This window comes from Molossus molossus, unplaced genomic scaffold (assembly GCF_014108415.1).
Source record: "Molossus molossus isolate mMolMol1 unplaced genomic scaffold, mMolMol1.p scaffold_m16_p_22, whole genome shotgun sequence".
Classification (NCBI taxonomy): domain Eukaryota; kingdom Metazoa; phylum Chordata; class Mammalia; order Chiroptera; family Molossidae; genus Molossus; species Molossus molossus.
The window spans coordinates 35,099,610-35,123,019 of record NW_023425358.1 but is presented as its reverse complement, the minus strand read 5'-3'; the positions used below and the strand labels follow the sequence as shown (position 1 = coordinate 35,123,019).

Genomic DNA, 23,410 nt, shown 5'->3' with positions numbered 1-23,410 from the left:
AGCTCTGGGAGTTACATTTCACACAAAGTAATGACACTGCTCAATCTATAGCACAGGTCTTACATCTACTATGTGGTAGCTTGAGAGTATTTCACCTTCCAACTGTAAGAGCATATGTTTCTTCCAATTTTCACAAAGAGCAATTTTAATATTTAGAAAAATTTAGAAAAGTATTTTCTGTGCTAAAAGTTAAGTCATATAACTATTACTTTCTACAGCCTGTGTTTAAAAATACTCTTTGAGCCCTGGCCGGTTTGGTTCAGCGGTTAGAGCGTCGGCCTGCGGTCCTGAGAGACCCGGGTTCGGTTCCCGCTAAGGGCACGTACCTCGGTTGCAGTTCGTCCCCGGCCCTGGTCGGTTGTGCGGGTGGCAGCCACTCGATGTGTTCCTTTCACATTGATGTTTCTCTCTCTCTCTCTCTCTGTTCCTCTCTCTCCCTCCCACTCTACCTGAACAAAAAATGGAAAAATGTCCTCGGGTGAGGATAAAAAAAAAAAAAAAAAAAAAAAAATACTCTTTGACTTTTAATTCATATATTCTAACAGTGCTAATAACAGTGAAAGTAAAAATAAAGACATGTTGTAATGTATTTTAAAAATGTCTCTGGCCCTGGCTGGTTTTGCTCAGTGGTTACAGCATCAGCCTGCGGTCCGGAGAGACCCGGGTTCAGTTACCGCTAAGGGCACGGACCTCGGTTGCAGTTTGTCCCCGGCCCTGGTTGGGTCGTGTGGGTGGCACCCCTCAATGTGTCCCTTTCACATCGATGTTTCTCTCTCTCTCTTCCTCGCTCTCCCTCCCTCTCTATCTGAACAAAAAATGGAAAAAATGTCCTCGGGTGAGGATTAAAAAAAAAAAGTCTTTTTTTTTGGTAAGGTGTGTTTTTCTATGGTGTTTGTAAAACCATAGAAAAGCCTAGAAATATATGCATCCAGTTGTCCGTGGTGGTTCTCCTTGGGGTGGGAATAAGAAAATTTTCACTTTTAATTTTCACAGTTAAAGAAAATAGAATTATGGGTGATTTTTAATTGTTTTTATTCCTTTTGCATACTACACAAATTCTCCTTAACAAATACATGTTGCTTCTGTGATGAGAAAAGACGTTTTAAGAAAAGACGCAATGCCGAACAGGAAACTGCACGGTGACTACGTACTCACCTCTGTGTCGGATAAGCACCCGATGACCGCCATGGCTTTCGCTTCCCATGCTGTCTCAAAGAGTGACGTGGACTTTGAGCTACATCTCTTCAATAGATCCTAACAAGGGATAAGTATATATATGTAATTTTTTTTAAATTTAAAACTCTCACTAACACAAAATGTAGTAAAACATGCCTATAGACATAAATAACTTCTGTGGCTGTGTGAAAAAACAAAAACTTCTACTTAGCCATGAATGCTGACTAATGGTCAAAAAAATGCAAAATTGCCAAAACCTTGGCCTTCAGTTTTACATGGTACAGAAAACTTATGAAGGAAACATTCTTGAAGAAGCTATAAATAAGATTACTGCACCTTATTAATGTCTACAAAAAACAATTGCTAATATCTATTGAGCTCATGCTCCTATTATCTCACAATAACCATTTGGAGAAAGCCCTAATATTATCCTTTTTGCTCAATGTTACCAGTCAATAAATAGCAGAGTGAACCCACATTTTTAACCATTACTGTAAGCTGCACAAATCCTAACAGTGAAACATTAAATGTTTAACTCTAAGGAGTTAATATATTGTATTAAAATTTAATACAATCACACACTGTATAGATCCAAGAAAACGGAACAGATGTAAAAAGACAAAGTTACCTCTATGTACAGGAGGAGGAGTTCCTCCTCTTGCAAGTCATGTTCCCTCATGTAAACTCTTATAAACTTCTCCAAGATGGAAGGAATAAGCTCTGGGGCTAACACTTTATCAAACATTCGGAACACAATGGTGGTTGTATTCTCCTGGATGTCAAAAAAGATGGTGTAAATGAAAACTCTACTCATCCTGGCTATGATAAAAAAATTACGCTGATAAACATAGACTTTTACCTTCTCAAAATCAGAGAGGGCCAATCTGCAGTTGTATTTCCTGTGCAATGTGATCAGCTCTCGCAAGTTATTTACCAAAGTCCTTAACTGACATACTTCCTCTGTGTTTTCATAATCCTTCTAAAACAAAAGTGTTCAAGTTGTTAAGGATATGAAATAAAAGTGAGAAAAATACACAAAAAGGTCATAATTACTTTATACAAAATGTGAAATGGTCATGATTACGTACATAAGAGGAAACCTGTAACTTAACGCCTTTAAATATTATAGAATTTTAACTAATTAACTAGTATGAATTAACAGAACAGAATCTGACAAAAATCTAAAAAAACTTTTCTTTCTTAAAAAAAAAAACAGGGTCCAGCCGGTGTGGCTCAGTGGTTAAGCACTGACCCATGCACTGGGAGGTCGCCGGTTTGATTCCCAGTCAGGGTACATGCCCAGGTTGTGGGCCTGATCCCCAGTGGGGTCATGCAGGAGGCGGTCGATTGATGTTCTCTCTCACTGATGTTTCTAGCTCTCTCTCCCTTTCCCTTTCTCTCTCAAATCAATAAAGAAAAAAAAAAATTAAAAAACAATATAGAAAAACTGCCTGGCCAGTGTGGCTCAGTGGATTAAGCGGTCCTGGTTCAATTCCTGCTCAGGGGACATGCTTGGGTTGCAGGCTTGATCCCTAGTAGGGGGTGTGCAGGAGGTAGCCAAACGAGGTTTCTCTCTCACATCGATGTTTCTATCTCTATCTCCCTTCCTCTCTCTCTAAAAAAACAATAGAAACATATTTTTTTTAAAAAGTGAATAAAAGCAGAAAATTTCAGGAGTGATATATTTCTAGTACATGTAGACAAATGCTTTAACATGAATCAAATGTTTTACTACTAAAAGTCTGTTTCCCACATCATACCAAGGAAATCCAATGCCAAGAGGACACCAATCCCATCTCATCTGGTTTTTCTGCTGTAAAAAATACCTCTGCCAGTTGAAGTCCATTTTCTGGCCAGTTTGCCTTTAAAAAAATTTAAAACCATTAAAAATAATGACTCATGCCAATGGGAGAGTCTTAAATGTCTTTTCAGTGCTAATTATATGTATTACCTTATCAGTTAATTCAAGGTTCCTGGCTGTTTGCTCCAACCATTTAGCAAGAATTTTCTGAAATAGATACATCATTTAAAAATAAAATACTTGATTAATCACTGAAATAACTTACAACATCCATGATAACCTTTAAAAAAAGACACTAATATGAACTAACTGGTGTTAGTGTGACTGAATGTTCCATATGTGATGTAAAAAATAAAACTGAATCATTGGGAGTGGACATACTAAAGGCGACTCACCTGTCCGTCCGGTACAATCCTTCTCACAAACGGGATCACATCATTTTTGAGCCATGGACAGAGCTTTTGCAAAGACACTGGTGTAGAAATTGAGTTGAGCAAGTTCTCAAGCATTTTCACATCAAACCTGCTTTCAAAGTTTGCCTAAATCATACAGAGTGAGAAATTAAGGTTTATCTGCCAAATTTAAATTGACAGCCTCCCAAAAAGGAAAGATCTCTTATGAAGTCATTTCAAGAATTATTTTGATATTTTAATGAGCATTAAAGGTGATTTACTCCAGACAAATTATTTGAATTGGAAGCCACAAACTCCATGAATCTCGTGGCAGAAAATTCCAAATAACAAATTAGGTGACAGGAGAACTGGTGGAGATGGCCTTCCAAGGAAAACTTAACTGGAGGTGACAATACAGATGGTAGCAATGTGTCCATTAATGACATCACACTCAGATAACTACTTTTTGGACTTAACTTTTTACGCCAACATTAAGGGGATTCAGAATAGCAACTTTTCCTTTACCAGCATCTGGACTGCAACAGGAATACCTTCTCCACCAATATACCATAAGAAAGCTCATCCATAAGTCACTTGATAAAATGCTGCTTTTGAGCTAAGTTCAGGAGCTAATTACACTCTGAGGAGATAAAGTCAGTTCCTATTATATCTTTATAACATTTCCCTTGAGTTAATATCATCACAGGGTAGTTTACTCTGGGACAGGTCCTATTTTATCAGTCGGCAAACATCCCACTGTCCAGTTGCACTTGCCACACTCTTAGTTCCCAACACTGATTCATAACCTATCTTAAGGGTTATGAAGCCATCAAGAAAAAAAAAGCAAAACATTATTACCCGATGTCGAAGCCAAAGGTACTGTGCACAAACAAGATTTCCTTCTCTTAGCTGCAAAAAAATATCCTTAAGGTCATCTTCATTATTCAGAAATTCAATCCAAGAACTACCACTGCAAAATCAAAGAGAAGAATAAAGTTACTAGTTTTAAAAAATATATTAAGGTTATTCCTTACAAGTGGATATTATACATTTTAACTAGTTTTTTTTCTCTCAAAAAGTTTTAAAAAGTTCCAAAGATTAAACAGTGAAAAGTAAATTTCCTTCTTATCTCTGACCTGTGATCTTCTTGTATCATCCCTGGAAGCCATGTCTCTTCTTATAGGTCTTTCCTGAGCTAATGACTAAATACACAAGCAACCATTTTTAATTTTAAAATCAATGAGAGTTTTCTTTATATATTATCTGTACGTAAAGAAAATTCATTTTCGCCCTGGCTGGTTTGGCTCAGCGGTTAGAGCGTCGGCCTGCAATCCTGAGAGACCCAGGTTCGGTTCCTGCTAAGGGCATGTACCTCGGTTGCAGTTTGTCCCCGGCCCTGGTTGATCGTGCGGGTGGCAGCCACTCGATGTGTCCCTTCACATCGATGTTTCTCCCTCTCTCTCTCTTCCTCTCTCTCCCTCCCGCTCTATCTGAACAAAAATGGAAAAGTGTCCTCGGGTGAGGATGAAAAAAAAAAGAAAATTCGTTTTCTGTTATTTTGGTGCTATACCAAATCAGCACATATAAACATTACTATGTTTAAGGACTACATTCCATGACATGAGTTTACTATAATTTATTTAACTAGTCCCCCATAGCTGAACATATTTTTTCACTATAACCTGCAATGACCACTCAGTCCTGCTTAAAGCTCAGAAACAGATGATGAATACTTTTTCTAAATGATAAAAAGACAAAAACTCTAAAAGCCTATATATATCATGCTTAAATGATAACGCAAAATGAGCATTTCCATTAATGTCAGGGTCAAGAGAGGGATGCTTATCACCACCATTATTTCTTGTTCTGCAAGTACCAGTCAATATAATTGGGCAAGGAAAAAACATGAGGCAAAATTATAATTATTCAAATATATAATTAAATACTTGGAAAGAGTAAGAGCCATTGAAATATTTCTATGAATAATAAATAAATTCACTAAAGTCATTGGTTTAAAAATAATTTTGAAAAAAATCAGTATTTCTCTATGCCCTTTTGAAAATATGAGGGAGAAAACTCCCATTTATAACAGTAAACAGAATTAAAATTAAACAATGTACAAAATCTATATAGAGGCAACTGAATAGATACCATTCAGAAATATAAGAAAACGGGGGAATGAGCAGAAAGACACATATTATCCTTAAATAAGAAGATTCAATATTGTAAAGATGATGGTTCTCCCTAAGTTAACGTTAGTTAGGTTCAGCACATTAAAAAAAAATCCCAATTAGAATAAGATTTCTGTAAACTGGGTAAGTTGATTTTGATTCCAAATGTCATACAGAAACAAACAAACAAACAAAAAATGAGAGAATAGCCCCCCAAATTCTGAAAAACAAAAATGTATAGTAGGGCTAGTCTGCCAAATAGGACATTTCAGAGCTACATAAGTTAAAATTATCTGATACTAGTGAATGAATAGGGAGATGAGATCAATCGAATACAATTAAAGTCCAGTGATAGACTTAATTAAATACATGTGAGATTTTTAGCACATGAGTAAGGGAGCATTTCAATCAGCACTGAAAATGTAGATCATTTAATGGTAGCATTGGGATAACTGACTAGCCACCAGAAAAAAAAATAAAGCTTGTTTTCATTGTTCATTTATCCTGAAAAATACACTTGTCTGATCTTTAATGTAATTATATTTGTAAATAATAATATTCTTGGTGCACATGTTAGTATATCTAATAAAATCAATTTCCAGAAGTAAAAGTGCTAAGGCAAAAGATATATACATTTAAATTTGCCTTTCCAATGTATCAGTTCCCATGTGTGGTGTAGGATGTGCCCAAAGCTTAGCAGGAAAAAGTATTTTCCATCCCCAGAAACACAAATTCATTCAAAGCAATACTATATCTTTTATGATATTCTAAATTTAAACCTAACTCACAATCTAAAAATTAAAAATAAAGAATGTACACACCTGAATTTTTCTGGTCCAAATGCTCCATAAAAAGTAGTCAACTTTGCATGAGCCCTTAGAACCTAAAAAGAAACAACTTGATCATCTGTATGCTGTGTGCAATATTAAAATTAGGCATTCTGTTTGAAAAGTCTTGAACACAGTCTCATTTTGTCAATCAATTCCCATAAATACGACTGCCTTTCTTTAACACAAAACCAAAAAAAGTTAGAATAATGGAAATATTTCCAATCATATTCAGTGCAATAAAACTGCAAAAGAGAGAAGGCATTTGCACATTAATTGTGTGTGTCCTTTAAAATCAATTAGTTTTGCCCGGCCGGTATGGCTCAGTGGTTGAGCATCGACCCATGTACCAAGAGGTTGCAGGTTTGATTCCCAGTCAGGGCACATGCCCAGGTTGTGGGCTCAACCCCCATTGGGGGGCATGCAGGTGGTGGCCAGTCATTGATGTTTCTTTCTCTCTTTCCCTCTCCCTTCCTCTCTCTCTAAAATCAATAAAGAAAAAGAAATAAATAACTAAATAAATACATAAAATCAATTAGTTTTCTTACTGATTTAAAAATGCCCTAGGGTAAAACCTAGTTAGATCACACCAAAAATTTACTTTGAGAGCTAAAAAATATATATGCATATGTACACACATGTATTTTTGATACCATCAGAATCATCATCACAATTGACATTTATTTGCATGCTTAACAGGTGCTAGGCACTATGCAAAATGGTTTATCTAAATTATTTAATTTGACCTCAAAATAACCCTATAAGTATAATTATTATTCCCATTTTGCAGATAAGGAAACAAGTTTTAAAATAACTTGCTCCTGAAGAAAACTATAGGCCTATTTTTAATTGAAAAAAATACAGTCATACGCCACACAGTGTTTCAGTCAATGATGGACCACATAAACAATGGTGGTCCCTTAAGATTATAATAGAGCTGAAAAATAACTATAGCCTACTGACATCGTAGTGCAGTGCATTACCCACATGTTCATGGTGATGTTGGTGGAAAGAAATCTGTGCTGCCAGTAGAATAGCAATATAGCACGTGTTATGTACAGAACATAATACTCGATAATGGTAATAAATGACTATGTTCCTAGTTTATGTATTTACTATACTTACTTTTAATTGTTATTTTAGCATACTCTTTCTATTTGTATGAAAAAGTTTGCAGTACCAAGTGTACATCAGTAGATGAATGGATCAAAAAGCTGTGGTACACATACACAATGGAATATTACTCAGCTGTAAAAAAGAAGGAAATCTTACTCATTGCAACAGCATGGATGGACCTGGAGAGCATTATGCTAAGTGAAATAAGCCAGCCAGAGAAAGACAAGTACCATATGATCTCACTCATCTGTGGATGAAATCTAATGAACAAAATGAACTAATAAGCCAAATAGTGACAGACCCATAGATAGAAAACAGGCTGACAGTTATGGGAAGGGAGGTATTGGCGGGCTGACTGGAGAGAGGGGCATGGAGAGATTGAGGAAAAAAGAGAGAGAAAAAGCTTGTGGACACAGATAACAGTGTGGGGATTGCCAGGAGGAGGCGGGGTCGTGAGAGGTGGAGGGACAGTCTAGGGAGGATAAATGGTAATGGAAGGAGACTTGACTTGGGTGGTGAGCACACACACAGTAGTGTGCTGATGTGTTGTGGAATTATGCATCTGAAACCTGTATAATTTTGTTAACCAGAGTCACCTCCAATAAGCTCAATAAAAAGAAAAAAGAAGTTTGCTGTGAAATAGTATGCCATACTACGCCAACAGCAGCCTCATCCATGTTGTTTACAGTGTCTCTTGATTGTATCATTTTCTCTTGCGCTTGCTTTAATCTTGTGCTGGTTTATAAATTGAGTGTAGCCTAAGAAAGTGTACAGTGTTATGTACAGAGATGTCCCAGTTTTTCACGTTTATTACCACTCTCTCACCGACTCATCCAGAGCAACTTTCAGTCCTGCAAGCTCCATTCATGCTAAGTGCCCTACACAGGTGTACTATTTTTACCTGTTATACAGTATTTTTACTGCACATTTTCTATGTTTAGATACCCAAATGCTTAGCATTGTGTTAAAACTGCCTGCAGTATTCAGAAGAGTAACATGTGGCACAAGTTTGTAGCCTAGGAGCAACAGGCTGTACATATAGCCTAGGAGTGCAGTTGGCTATACCATGTAGGGTTTTATGGATTTTCTTGAATCTTTATAAGAATTTGAGCCAAACTGATAACATATACCAGGGAACAGATCACAAATACTCCTGTAGCATCTAGGTGGGTGTAAGTGCACTGTGATGTTTGCACGACATTACCACCTAACAACCCATTTCTCAGAACATGTCCCTGTCATTACGCACTGCCTATCTGTACTGTAAAAGTACATTCACCCCCAAATTCATCCATAAATATAATTACCTCTTTTAAGCCATAAGAATAGACAGGGGTAGTTCTATCTTCTTTCTTTAAAAGCTAAGATAAACAACAAGAAACATGGTTAGAATATCTGCTACATTAGGTTTTTCATGAAAGAAGATGAATATTTTTGTGAATTAAAGAAAAAACTCTCTGTAAAAATAAAATTGCCTCGAAATCTCAGATAAAAAGTGAATGATAAAGAACTGACATATCGCCCTGGCCGGTTTGGCTCAGCGGTTAGAGCATCGGCCTGCGGTCCAGAGAGACCCGGGTTCGGTTCCCACTAAGGGCACGTACCTCGGTTGCAGTTTGTCCCCGGCCCTGGTCGGTCGTGTGGGTGGCAGCCACTCGATGTGTTCCTTTCACGTCGATGTTTCTCTCTCTCTCTCTGTTCCTCTCTCTCCCTCCCACTCTACCTGAACAAAAAATGGAAATGTCCTCGGGTGAGGATAAAAAAAAAAAAGAAATTAAATAAAGAAATAAAAATAAAAAAAAAAGAACTGACATATCTTTTTGTTGTTGCTGTTAATTCTCAAACGATGATATTTTTCCATTGATTTTTTTAGATATAATGGGAAGGAGGGAGGGAGACATCAATGTGAGAGAGACACAATGATTGGTTGCCTCCTGCATGACCCCAACCGGGGCTGGAGATTGAACCTGCAACCCAGGTACGTGCCCCTGATGGGGAATCATATCTGAGACCCTTTGATCTGAGGACTGATGCTCTAACTGCTGAGCCAAACCAGCCAGGGCAGAACTGACATATCTTTTTTTTTTTTTTTAATCCTCACCTGAGGACATTTTTGCATTTATCTTCAGATAGAACAGGAGGGAGAGAGGGAGAAAGAGAGAAAGAAACATCGATGTGAGAGAGACACATCAAGTGGCTGCCACCCACACGACCCCAACCGGGGCCGGGGACACACCACAACTGAGGTCCATGACCCTAGCGGGAACCGAACCCAGGACTCTCCAGTCCGCGGGCCGATGCTCTAACTGCTGAGCCAAACTGGCCAGGACAGAACTGACATATCTTAAAAAATAATGCATTGTATAAAAAAAGGTCACAACATTTTGCCCGCCTGTTACACCTTGATTTTAAGAAATATAGCAACAGTATTCAAAGGTCACTGAGGGGAACAATCTACATCAAAAATGCACTTTCAAAAAGGCCTATGATGCTCTGGCCAGCTTTGCTCAGTGGTTAGAGCGTTGACCCGCAGACCAGGGAGTCCCGGGTTCGGTTCCCGCTAAGGGCACGTACCTCAGTTGTGGTTTGTCCTCGGCCTCAGTTGGGGTCTTGTGGGTGACAACCAGTTGATATGTCTCTCTCACATTGATGTTTCTCTCTCTCTCTCTTCCCCTCCTCTCTCCCTCCTGCTCTATCTGAAGATAAATACAAAAATGTCCTCAGGTGAGGATAAAAAAAAATAAAAATAAATAAATAAACAAATAATAAATAAAAAGGCCTATGATGATGCCTGGCCAGTATGGCTCAGTTGGTTGAGCACTGTCCCATACACCAAGAGGTTGCTGGTTCCATTCCAGGCCAGGGCATATGCCCGGGTTGTGGGCTCAATCCCCAGTAGGGAGAGTGCAGGAGGCAGCTGACAGATGTTTCTCTCTCTCTTTCTCTCCCTAAAATCAACTGAAACATATTTTAAAAAATTAAAATAACATATTTAGATTTTTAAAATAAACAAAAATAAAAAGGCCTATGATGGAAAAAGAATTCATTATCTTTGAAATGATTTGTTTTGCATAAGACTAAGATGTACAAATGTTATACAAACTTACCCTGGTTTTGGCATAATTTAGCATTTCCTGGGTCGTTTCGTATGTTATCCACTGAGCCTCCAAGCAGTAATTCACCACAAATTCATCATCCTGTTTCATAAATGCCAGACATAGGAAGGTGACCTAATGTTGGTCAATCTATCAACCTGAACACTCGAGCACGTGACAGGGAAAACACACCTGGATTTTATGTAGCGTTTCCTTAGCTTCATCTACAAGTGTTTGCCATTCGGTCTGCTCACTGCTGTCCACAGAACTCAAAGCTAGCTTCTCCAAAATATCATTTGATTTTACCTTGTAAACAAGCTGTAATATAAATATGCCACATCAAGTAGCTTGAAGCAAAAAGTGCTGTCTCCCCAGCATCTAGTACATGAAAACTTCTTGTTCAATGAATAAATAAATTCATGAGTGATACCTCAACATCTAATCCAAAATGAATGGCAAAGCTCTCCGCTTCAGCAAATCTATGTTTGTGAAGTAACCGACTTAATCTATTAAGTGGGAAAGAAATTTTGGTGAAATTTTTATTGATCAGGGAATTAGGTTTTTCATTAAGGGATAAGGCTTAAAAGAAAATAAGAAGTCACCTGTTTTCTGGCAAAGCTTCTGTAAGACATCGGAGTACTAAAACAGAGACTGAGTCCTCAGGTAGCCTGAAAAAAAGTTTTCACTCTAAGTACATTTGTTATTTAATATCAATTAAGTAAATTTCAACTTGGCTGCTATTTAACAACTTATCTGATGAAACAAAACATGACCTACTTTGGATCATTTTTGCAAATTCCCTCCAAAAGGTATATGGTATCCTACAACAATAACAAAAACAGGTTTAAAATGAACATACAAAATTAATTCATTTTATAGTGAATAGAGTAACGACTGGTTTAGGCAGAAATTATCTATCACTGTAATTCTAAAATCACTGGGAAAACTGTTGAGGAAAAGGATATTCCCATAGTCTCAAAATAATACCACAGAAATTACTTACTAATTACAAAGGGGAAAGTGTACCTTTACAATGGAGAAATCTGGCATAGTTGCCTTAAACACCTCATCAAATGTAACATCACCGAAGCAGGACAAACTACATGAGTCCCTTAATGTAATGCAGTTAGGACACAATGTTACCTATGCAGTATTCTTGCCAAAAAGATGAGCATCCCTAATAATGATGGAACAAACAAATTCAAATAGAGGAATAGTCTATAACACAACAGCCTAAGAATCAAAAAATGTCAGTGTCGTAGGAGACAAATATGATTAGGGAACTGTTCTAGATTTAAGTAGACTACCATGTGACCATGATAATAAAATTCGATATATGATGCTTGGTTGGATCCTGGATCAGAAAATATAGATAGCTTAGACCCAAGTGGTAAATATTTAAATTTGGATGGTGTATTTCATAATAGTTAAATTTGTAAGTGTGATAACTGTGTTGCAGAAGAATGCCCTTATTTTTAAGGAGATACTTGCTGAAGTATTTAGGGGAGACAAGTCATTATGTTGGCAATTACTTTCTAAATGGTTTGGGGAAATATAGTGTGTATGTAAAAAGAGACGAAACAAACGTAGAAACAAGAAAATAGAATGTGTCCAGCTGGTGTGGCTCAGTGGTTGAGTGTCAACTCATGCACCAAGAGGTCGCTGGTTTGATTCCCGGTCAGGGCACATGACAAGGTTGTGGGTCAGGTCCCCAGTGGGGGATATGCAGGAGGCGGCAAATCGATGTTCTCTGTCATTGATATTTCTCTCTCTCTCTTCCTTTCCCTTCCTCTCTAAAATCAATAAAGAAAAAAAATTAAAAGAAAATGGAATGTGCAAGTGACTGATATTTTATTTAACTAAATTTCTTTTTTGTTTTTTAAATGAAGACTGACCTTAGGCAAGTGAATTTGAGAATATCTGATAACAATAAATATAGTTATAAATCTGAGATCTATCCAGGTATTCCACCAAATTCCACTCAGGCTCAGCTTAGTTATTCTTTATTTTTAAAATACAAAGTAGTCCAAAATATACATCAACTTACTGTGCTAATTCCTGTTTGGACCAAAGAAGAAACACTAGATACTTCCAAAGAGTATAGTATTTCCATCATAGGTAACGAATAAACCATGAGGTTTTTCATCTGAAAAAGAAAAATATTAGAGCAATTAATTTAGTAGGTAAATATGAACCTCTGAGCACAAGTCAATATTTCATAATCAAGGGCATAGATGAAAACACTTGGTATAGCCGCGGACAGTGTGGCTCCGTGGTTACAGCATCAGCTAGCAAACTGAAGACTCTCAGGTTCGATTCCTGGTCAAGGGCATGACTTTGGTTGCGGGTTCCATCCCTGGCCCCAGTTGGGATCCTGTTGGAGGCAGGCAGTCTATGTGCCTCTCTCACATTGATCTTTCTCTCTCTCCCCCCTCTCCCTTTTACTCTATCTGAAAATTAATGGAAACATATCCTATGGTGAGAATTAACAAAACAACATTTGCTACAGCCCTGGCCAGTTTGGCTCAGGAGTTAGAGTGTTGGCCCACAGACCAATGAGTCGTAGGTTCAATTCCAGCCAAGGACACGTACCTTGGTTGCAATTCCTCCCCAGCCCTCGTTGGGGTCGTGCGGGGGGCAACCACTCAATGTGGCCCTTTCACATCGATGTTTCTCTCTCCCTCCCACTCTATCTGAACAAGGGTGGAAAAGTGTCCTCAGGTGAGGATAAAAATAATAATAATAAAAATAATATATATAAAATTATGTTCTACTCCACCTTCCAAATCTGAATGAAAATCCACATACCTCAAGTCCATTCTACAATTTGTATTTAAGGTGAAAGTAACTCCTCAGTACCAGAACTATATAAGGGTCACTTTAATAAATATTCTCTTGTGGACATTTTTATTCCTAAAATGCTCTGATTAAAATGTGGAGCTGAGATTTGTATCCATATTTTCTTAAATACAAAAAAAGAACTCTTGTAGGGTTATTTCTGATTTGTCAGCTGTCTGTGTCAACTACAAGCTAATATGCTGTGAGTACTATACTTCACAAATACTTTTTTTTTTTAATCCTCACCCAAGGATACTTTTCCTTTTATCCTCAGATAGAGTGGGAGGGAGGGAAAGAGAAACATCAACGTTAAAGAGATTGATTGGTTGCCTCCTGCATGAACACACCAGAATCAGGGACTGAACCACAACTGAGATACGTGCCCTAGATTGAACTCAAACCCTCGACTCTCTTGTCCTTGGGCTGATGCTCTAACTGCTGAGACAAACCGGCCAGGGCACAAGTATTTTTTTTTTTTTTAATATATTTTTATTGATTTTAGAGAGGAAGGGAGAGGGAGATAGAAACATCAGAGAGAAACATCCATTGGCTGGTTCCTGCACGCCCCCTGCTGGTGATCAAGCCCAAAATCCATGCATGTGCCCTGACCTGGAGTCAAACCAGCAACTTCTTGGTGCATGGGTTGATGCTCAACCACGGAGCCACACTGGCCGTGCTTAACAACTACTTTTGTATTAATGCTGTTTCTAACACATAATATGGAAACACAAATGAGAAACACATTTTCCAATACCTTCTTATTAGTAGTAGTTGTCAGAGCTACTAATTTGAGATTTGTAATCCCTTGCCTAAAAGAGAAAAGGTTTCAGTGAATCAGATAAGATTTGCCAACTGTAAGCTAAATTGAAGCAATATTTTTGTATACAAGTTAAAATCAATACACACAGATGACATTGAACATAATTTCTGCACAATTATGGTTCAGTGACATTCTTTTTTTTAGTGATTTTTAATCTGGATGCATAAATCAAGCAAGATGTAAACTTTGGTTTATTTTGGACTGATACTCTTTCTTTTTTTCTTTTTTTTTTAAATCCTCACCCGAGGACATTTTTCCACTTTTTGTACAGATAGAGTGGGAGGGAGAGAGAGAAACATCGACGTGAAGGGACACATCGAGTGGCTGCCACCCACACGACCAACCAGGGCCGGGGACAAACTGCAACCGAAGTACGTGCCCTTAGCGGGAACCGAACCCGGGTCTCTCCAGACCGCAGGCTGACGCTCTAACCGCTGAGCGAAACTGGCCAGGGCAGGACTGACACTCTTTCTAACACAATCACTTGAAGGTTCATACTGCCTGTTCTCCATAAATTTGGCCAACAATGAAATGGTCTTTATCTTGTCAGTCTGTTCACGGTGTTATTTAGAATTCAATACACAATGAATGATCAGAACAGGCCCAGGTAAGAACCTGGTCCTAACAGAAGGGCAAGCACTACTAGCATCATAACATACCAGGTGACTGAAGAAGGCGAATCTGCTTCTGTGGTAAGAAGAAAGTCTTCTACATGAAGAGAAGGCCAATTCCATATGGGAGTCAAAGTGTAAATATCCCATAAGCTTAGCACGTTCTGCAAAAGAGACATTTCATTGATACATCTTCTTAATGACTAAACATTTCCATTTCAGGGTATATCTTTTGACATATCTACTGAAATACAGCACAGTACACAAGACAGTAATTCATCCACCCTGGCTGTCTGTTTCTTTGAAAGTTTGACAATATTTCTGGTGTTAAACACAATACCAAGGGAAACCATCAAAGGGGAAAATAGCAAAAACATACATCGGTATCAAGAACAAAAAGTAGATTGTCTATCAGCTGGAACTTCTTTGCACCTACAAAAGAGAAAGCAAGATGTGTAAGGATTACATTTCTGTGTTATAGATAGCATATTTAAACATTAAACTAACATTTATGGACAAAAAGTTCCCATTCTCATTTATTCCTGTTTCTATATTTTTTAGATGACCACTAAAATGTAAATCCTCCTGAAATGAAGAGTAGCAAAGACATATGAGGGAAATTATCAATTTAATTTGGCTTGTTTCAAAGAGCGGTCTGGTAAAATGGCCCATATGCCACACTTAGCATACTGACATGAAAATGAGAACTCACTAATAATTACCAAAAGCCGCCCTGGCCGGTTTGGCTCAGAGGTTAGAGTGTCGGCTCACGGACCAATGAGTCTCGGGTTCGATTCCGGTCAAGGGCACATGCCTTGGTTGTGGTTCATTCCCGGCCCTGGTCGGGTTGTGCAGGAGGCAATCGGTTGATGTGGCTCTATCACGTCGATGTTTCTCTCTGTCTCTCTCTCTCCCCCCTCCCTCCCACTCTATCTAATGATACATAGAAAAATATCCTTGGGTGAGGAATAAAAAAGTTACCAAAGGCCATTTCAATAACTTATTTACCTTTGATCATCTCTGCATCAATAACATTCTTAACTGTCATTTCCTTCTTGAGAGGATCTGGTTCCCATTTGGAGAATGCACAATCACCGGTCCCCTGTGGAAGTGACAACAGTACACCAGCTGCAAATGTGGCTCTTCGATCTGAATTCTCCTCAAAGTAGAAACACCTAAATTGTACACATTACTAATTTCAAAATATATATTTATATATTCAATCCCAACTCACTTTCATCTTCTAGTTTCTCTCTTCGTTTGTTTGCAACAGAACAGAATGGAAAGGACAGTGAACTGCTGCTATCTGTTGTGATCACATGAATATTTAATAAAGAGTAGGTATATTCACGCACCTCTAAAGACACGGGGTAAACTTTTACTTACACATAAATTTGGCAAGTAAGAGTGTTGTGAATGATGTAATTATATTGAATCTTTGTCTATTCCTTGAATATAATATTAGAGGTTTTATTTGTTATTTATTTGCTTTTGCCTACACTCATAATTGAAAGAAATGATAAGTTTTAGGTAGAGATCAGTGAAAATAAAGACGCTATATTTTTTCCAACCTTAAAACTTAGGTTTGCTTACTGATTTTGTGAACTTAATTTATCATTCCCATTTCTGTTACACATTACAAGTTAATTTGTAATTTAACCCAAACTATAAAGTTTTTAATGAAGAAACATTTCAGAAACAAAAAAACAAAATTTTGTAAAAAGAATTATTACCCCAATGATCAAAGGGATTTTGCTTGCTAAATCTCCAGCCATAAGATTCAGACAACCAAGAGTATGATAATTTTCAGTAGAAATGAAGCTGGACTTGATTTGTCCTTGCAACTGCAAAATTTAAAAAATAAGAATGTTATACATATGCTCCACAGTTCAAATTTTATGAAAAGACTAATAAAAATCCGTTTAAACCAATCATTTTTAAATGGAAATGTTATTAAAATGTTATATCATACTAATTCCCCAAAGGTCAATCAGTAGACAATTATATTCAGAAACACTCTCCTACATTTTCATTAAATCTGTTTTAAGAAGACAATGTAATTTTGTTTTCTTACCTTTTTAGCTTTATTGAAGTCTACATTTTCAATTGCTGTATGAAAAAGAGAAAGCAGGCTCAACTTATAGTATTAACCTATAAAACACATACAAGTAGCCCCTTTTGTATCAAGGTGAAATTATATACAAGCCAGTGAGAAGAACACTGGTCAAAACTTAATAAGACAGTGGTGACTTGTCAGTTTTGCCCTTGACCAATGATATAAACTGTGACATGTTGTTCTTAGGGCACCCGCTGGGCTGCCTTATTATAGTCCCTATGATGCCTCGCCTCCCCTCCCCTCCCCCCCTCTCCCCTCGCCTCCCCTCCCCTCCCCTCCCAAGAGGGCTTTCTTTTAAAATAGGCTCCAACAGTCCTATCCAAGCTCTAAAGTCCTACCTGTGAAGTCATCATTTTATACTCCATGTTGGAAGAGCTACTTTACTTGTCTACTCTTTCATTAAACAGGACAGCTATGTATCTTAAATCTTGTTGTATGCCCTAGACCTTGTACGCTCTTGGCACATAGATTTTAAAAAATGTTTGTTGAATATATGCCCCAAACCAATTCCTCAGTCTCTCCTAGCTCAGAGGGACTTATGGTCCACACCACTCATTTAGCACATACTAAGTTCGTTTGTTAATAGTATTGTTAATACTTAAATAGTCATTTCTGTTTCTGGAGTCATTGATTCCCTCAAAAAGCATTTATCACTCGCTCTCGCATCTCATCCAGACTGAGGAAGACCCGGAAACCGCAGGGCCCACGAGCCACGGCCATGGCCGCCTGGGCTCAGGAAGCACCCTGGAGACTGAAGGGATGCTGGTGGCTCGCAACATCACAACACCAATGTCGACAAATACCACCCAGTCCTTTGGGAAAGGTGGTTTGAGGCATTAGCACTAAAAGAAGAACCAGAGCTTCTGCCTGACTGTCCACCTTGGTATACTGTGGACCTTGGTCAGTGAGCAGACATGTAAATACTGCCAAAAACAAGACAGAAGTAGCTCCTGCCCCTGATGTGGTGCGACCAGGCTGCTACAGAGTTCTGGGGAGGGGAGGCTCCCATCACAGCCTGTCATCACGAAGGCCAAGCTCCTTAGCAGAGGGCTGAGAAGATGAAGGGTGTTGTTGGGGTCTGTGTCCTGGTAGCCTGAAGCCACAGGGAGGGAAGTTCATTAAATGCTCACAAATAATCATAATAATAAAAAAAAAGCATTTATCACTATGCGAGTGTGAGTCTTATCTCTCCAACTAAGCTATAAACTCTCTGAAGGCTATAAACAAATTACAAGTATATAAAAACACTTAAGAGCACACCCAGTATAATAGAATGTAATTAAACTAAACTAAAAGAGAAAATTTTAAAATCTACCCGGAGAACTAATAAGAAATATTGTCACAAATTAATAGTAAGAATATAATATATTACTTACCTTGTTGAATTTTTACAAGCTGAATGTTTGTAATACAAAAAAATCCATTGTTTGTAAGCAGCAGCATATAATAGGTACCTAGTAAAAGAAAATCAAGTCAGTTTCTCTACAAGGCACATGAATATAAAATTTAAGCCAGTAGCTGAGCCTAGCTTAAAAATATGTCAATTTTGCTCATTTGAATTCTAATAATCAAATAATACAGTAATAATACAGATAAAGCTTATTTATAAAGAATTGCAAAAACAATGTTAACTCCTTTGAAACGTTTACAAATTAAACTTCACTTCTGGGGGTGGGGGGGGAACTTCTCAGATAAATCAAAATAAATTAGATCCAGTTAGCATTTGATAAAATGGAAATATCATAAATATGCTGAAACCCACAGAAAAAAATTTTTAAAGAATATAATGTCTCCTTGGTAATCTATAAACTCTTAAAACTGTAAAAATTAGTTTAGAATATTTTATTTAGGAAAAGTACATTTAAGCCTCTAAAAAGAGCTAAAACAAAAACTTGTTTCTCACAATATTGATTGCCTCACTAAAAAATTACCACTGTGTAGGTAGCACAATAGTGAATGTACATAATTCATTTACTATAAATCTTATTTTCTAGTTGGGTATTAGAAGATAAAAAATTTTTTTAAAACTTACCTTCACTTGAACCATCTTTCTCAATAACAAGAGTTCGGTAAGTACGCTGATTTTCATCATTAGCTTTCTGAACAAAAGCCTAATTGCAAATTAATCTCAAATAAGATTAAACCCAGAAAAATATAATCAAGAATTATATTCTTTAAAATTGAAGAGCTATCCATTATCATTAGCCATAATTCTGCCTACATTCCAAACATTTCAGTTTTAAAATAGAAAACTATTTTGAACAAGCATACTAAGAATATCGGCAAAGTTTAATTTTATAATTTTGCATTTACTTCATATGTTTCTTAGGTATGATTCTTAAATTTAATGTAACAGAACATTATTCTTTTCATTTAAAATACAAAGTAAGTAATGGTTTGCTTGAGTTTTAATTGTCTAAGAGATCATTTAGAATTTAGATAACAAATATAAAAACGACAGGGTCTTACGTTAGTGAGCAATGTTTGCTTTGAAGTTACATGGATGAAATGTAAGTTGCCACTCCTCTCCCCAACTAAAAGAAACTTTCCTTCTTGACATAAGCCAACTACATCCACTTCCGTGTCTGAAAATTTCAAATCAAAGTTACAGACTTCCTTTGAAATACTTATTTTCAATCTAAAAATAAATTATGAATTTTGTCAATAAAAGTCAACTATTCAAGCTTCTTTTAAATATTTCCAAAAAAAAGTGATTAAAGTAAAAAGAAACGCTACCAACTCTTCATCAGTCGACAAATATTTACTGAGCACTTCTATGCTAAGCATTGTTCTAGGCCGTCTGCACATAGCTGAGAATGTGAGTCCCACCTTCAAGGAGCTCATATTTTAAGGCAGTAATAGATGATACACAATGAGCATAATAAACAAATTATATGACATGTAGGAAGGTGATAAATTTTCTGGAAAAATAGTAGAGCAGGGAGAGAGCTCAGAAGAGCTATGCATGTTGCAGTATTAATTGGAGTGCTGAGGACTGCCCTCCTTGACAAGGTGAGATATGAACAAAATCTTGAAGGAGGTGAATGGGTTGTTCCTGCAACAGCAAGAGGCCTCAGGGCCCAGCCGGTGTGGCTCAGTGGTTAGGATGTCGACCCCATGAACCTAGAGATTGCCAGTTTGATTCCCGGTCAGGGCACATGCCCAGGTTGTGGACCAAATCCCCAGTGGGGGGCTTGCAGGAGGCAGCCAACTGATGTTCTCTCTCATTGATGTTTCTATCTCTCTCTAAAATCAATAAAGAAAATTTTTTTTTTTTTTTTTTAAACAGGCCTTGGAGAGGGAAATGGAGGCTAAAAAGGGAAGGGGTATGGAAAAAGCAGTAGCACGTAAACGGCTTAAGAACAGAAATTATTCAGCAGCAATATCTTCATATAAACAATCAGACATTAACACAGCCCATTATTTCATGGGTGAAACTGAATTTTGTGGCCGCATCAGAATGGATATGCAAAGATCCCACAAAATCTTTGGGATTTTGCCTCCACAGTGTGATCAAGATTGGGTTCGAACACACATCCCTTGATTTCTTTTTTTTTTTTTTTATTTTTTTATTCATCCAAACATGATTTTTAATTTTTTTCAAAGAATATTCAGCCACAATAGTTAGTAATGAGTCAGTCTTGAACAACTCCCTTAAAAAGTCATCAGTACCCACTGGCAATGTCAGCCTTGATTTCTTTTCAGTCGTCTCGGTTCTTACACAAACACTGCAACAAGCACCTTTCTCTCAAAACTTCAGAAATAGCTTTCACAATATTGTCACCTATTTTCCAGCACAATCACTCATCTTTTAATTTACTCTTAAGTTCATGTTTGCGTATATTTAAAGTTCTTTAACTTAATGAAGAATTCATAAGTATTTTTTTCTTTATTGATTTTAGAGAGAGAGGAAGGGAGAGGGAGAGAGAGACAGAAACATCGATGAGAGAGAACATCAACTGGCCGCCTCCTGTATGTGCCCTACTGGGGATCGGGCCCACAACCTGAGCATGTGCCCTGACCGGGAATCGAACTGGCGACCTTTTAGTGCATAAGTCAGTCGATGCTTAACCACTGAGCCATACCAGCTGGGAGAATTCGTAAGTATTGAAAAAGCTTTTTATAGTGCTATACATTTAAAAGTATTCAAGTGTCTGTTGATGATATTGAAACTATGTACAAGATTCAGGTACTTGAATACAACTGGGCTGGACTATTTCCTAGGGTATTCTAATACAGAAGCTACACAAGTAAATTGTTGCTATACCTATATGTTTCCCCTTTGACCTACTGAGAAGGGTTCACCCCAGTATCCTCTGAGTCTGGGGACTGAGCACAAAAAAAGGCACTCGAGATTAATTTCTAGTCACAGAACTAATGGAGTAAAGAAAAGGCAATGCAGTAGAAATTGGTAGCAAATACTTGACTACCAATTTATTGTATTGCTTTATAGTATGTTACACTTACCAAATATAAGGTGCAATTGAAGTGATCTACAAATACTGTCAAGCAGTATCACTGATTGGTCTGCTACAATAATGAACCCATCACTTAAGCTGAATGCTTGTATCTTTGGATTTAATGAGGCCTGTGGAAGGGAAAAGCACAACTGAAAAGACATTTTTTTTTTATCCTCACCCGAGGACATTTTTCGATATTTTGTTCAGATAGAGTGGGAGGGAGGGAGAGAGAGAGAAACATAGATGTGAAAGGGACACATCGTGTGGTTGCCACCTGCATGACCCAACCAGGGCCGGGGACAAACTGCAACTGGGGTACGTGCCCCTAGCAGGAACTGAACCCGGGTCTCTCTGGACCGAAGGTCAACACTCTAACCGCTGAGCCAAACTGGCCAGGGCTGAAAAGACATTTTTTTATATACGTTTAACAACATTGATCAACAGTATCATCAGAGTCCCAAGTACCTAAAGTTTAAAACTTGACAGTCCTTTTTTTATTAGCCCATGTGTCTAATTAGTCAAGTTTTAATTTGTATGGTGTATCTTGAAATTACTGAGTTTAAAATAGGGAAATAGTCCAGGATTGCTAGGAAAGAGCAAAAGATTCCCAAATACAAGTCTTGGTCTCCTACAGGTCGACCTTATGCCTATACAAGCCAGTAGGCATGGACATAAATGAACCAGACTGGCATCAAGTCTCAATGTCTGGTATATGACAGGGAGGGGGACTATGGCGTATTTTGTACTAGAGGGTACATGTGCCACATCAATTTAAAGAGAGCACAATCAGCTAGATTAAAGACCCTTGGAATATCTGGCATGGCACCACCTTGCAATTTATCAAGAAAAGCTATATCTTTCTTTGAAACGTTCTGATTTTTAAATATTGGCAGCTAAGTCAACATTTTAAAAAACACTATGCAAGGCCCTGGCCAGTTTGGCTCAGTGGTTAGAGTGTCGGGCTGAGCACTGAAGGGTCACAAGTTCGATTCCCGGTCAAGAGCACGTACCTGGGTTCCAGGCTCAGTGGGAGTCCTGGTCCAAGCATATGTGGGAGGTAACCAATCTATGTGTCTCTCTCACATGGATGTTTCTCTCTTTCTTTCTCTCCCCCCCAACCCTCCCTCCCTCCTTGCCACTCTCTCTAAAAAAATAAAATAAAATAAAAAACACTATGCAAGCCAAATATGACACTCCAGTTTTCAACTTCTGTTGATTAGAGCTTCCCACACACGTACTTGAAGCAGTTGGACGGTTTGGTGGTTGAAAATGCTCAGGCCCTCGCTAGCTGAGTAATCTTGGGCAAATGTCTCAACTGACTCTCCTGTGAAACAGGGATAATAATAATATCTACAACGCTGGTTTGTTTGGAGATTAAATGAGTTCATGTGAAGGGCTTAGAAGACAGCCTTGCATATAGCATATGCCTAGTAAAAGTTAGCTATATTCTTATTCTTCCGTGGCTTAGTTTTAAGCTAATCAGTTCATTCTATGCCTACTTCAGCAATCGCCTTCTCCAGGTGCAATTCTTGAAAACTCCACCACATTCTCACCTCTTATACTTTTTTTACTTGCTTCTTTGACTAGTGAAAAGTTACACCAAGGCATTGCAAAGACTGATCTGTGCTTCTACTTTCTAGAGACGTAGCCATGTTGTTCTCTGTTTGAACTGTTGATCCTCCCCGCCCCCTTTTTAAAGACTTTTTTTCAGAGCAATTCTAGGTTCATAGCAAAACTGAGGATTTCCCATATACTCCCAGCTCCCACATATTCATAGCCTCCATTATCAACATCTCCCATGAGAATGGTACATTTGTTATAAGTGATGAGCCCTACATCAACACATCATAATCACCCGAAGTACATGGTTTACATTACAGTTCACTCTTGGTGGTATACATTCTGTGTGTCTGGACAAATGTATAATGACAGGTAGCCATCCTTATAGTGTCATACAGAGTATTTTCACTACCTAAAAATCCTGTGC

The 23,410-nt window shown here is 37.8% G+C and overlaps 1 protein-coding gene across 14 annotated transcripts in view; it reads right to left on the bottom strand.

Moving 5' to 3' along the window:
* KNTC1 (kinetochore associated 1) overlaps nt 1–23,410 on the bottom strand; it is a 71,092-nt gene that overhangs the window by 42,761 nt on the left and 4,921 nt on the right. For 8 of the 14 annotated variants that reach the window (XR_004961314.1, XM_036276632.1, XM_036276631.1 and 5 more), the window contains exons 3-27: nt 21,431–21,551; nt 19,433–19,548; nt 18,996–19,074; nt 18,340–18,417; nt 16,922–16,956; nt 16,581–16,691; nt 15,856–15,949; nt 15,227–15,279; nt 14,896–15,011; nt 14,171–14,225; nt 12,626–12,724; nt 11,356–11,399; nt 11,181–11,246; nt 11,009–11,084; nt 10,771–10,896; nt 10,591–10,680; nt 8,791–8,844; nt 6,362–6,423; nt 4,228–4,339; nt 3,373–3,516; nt 3,128–3,184; nt 2,937–3,038; nt 2,036–2,155; nt 1,805–1,948; nt 1,156–1,254 (exon numbers count right to left, since the gene is read on the bottom strand). Coding sequence is in view for 13 of the 14 variants with exons in the window: in XM_036276632.1 (XP_036132525.1) it covers nt 1,156–1,254; nt 1,805–1,948; nt 2,036–2,155; nt 2,937–3,038; nt 3,128–3,184; nt 3,373–3,516; nt 4,228–4,339; nt 6,362–6,423; nt 8,791–8,844; nt 10,591–10,680; nt 10,771–10,896; nt 11,009–11,084; nt 11,181–11,246; nt 11,356–11,399; nt 12,626–12,724; nt 14,171–14,225; nt 14,896–15,011; nt 15,227–15,279; nt 15,856–15,949; nt 16,581–16,691; nt 16,922–16,956; nt 18,340–18,417; nt 18,996–19,074; nt 19,433–19,548; nt 21,431–21,551 (2,253 nt within the window). In the remaining variant the exon portion in view is untranslated. Of the gene's footprint in view, nt 1–1,155; nt 1,255–1,804; nt 1,949–2,035; nt 2,156–2,936; nt 3,039–3,127; nt 3,185–3,372; nt 3,517–4,227; nt 4,340–6,361; nt 6,424–8,790; nt 8,845–10,590; nt 10,681–10,770; nt 10,897–11,008; nt 11,085–11,180; nt 11,247–11,355; nt 11,400–12,625; nt 12,725–14,170; nt 14,226–14,895; nt 15,012–15,226; nt 15,280–15,855; nt 15,950–16,081; nt 16,103–16,580; nt 16,692–16,921; nt 16,957–18,339; nt 18,418–18,995; nt 19,075–19,432; nt 19,549–21,430; nt 21,552–23,410 lie in introns of those variants that run through there. The other 6 variants (XM_036276625.1, XM_036276629.1, XM_036276633.1 and 3 more) reach the window with 6 other exon arrangements.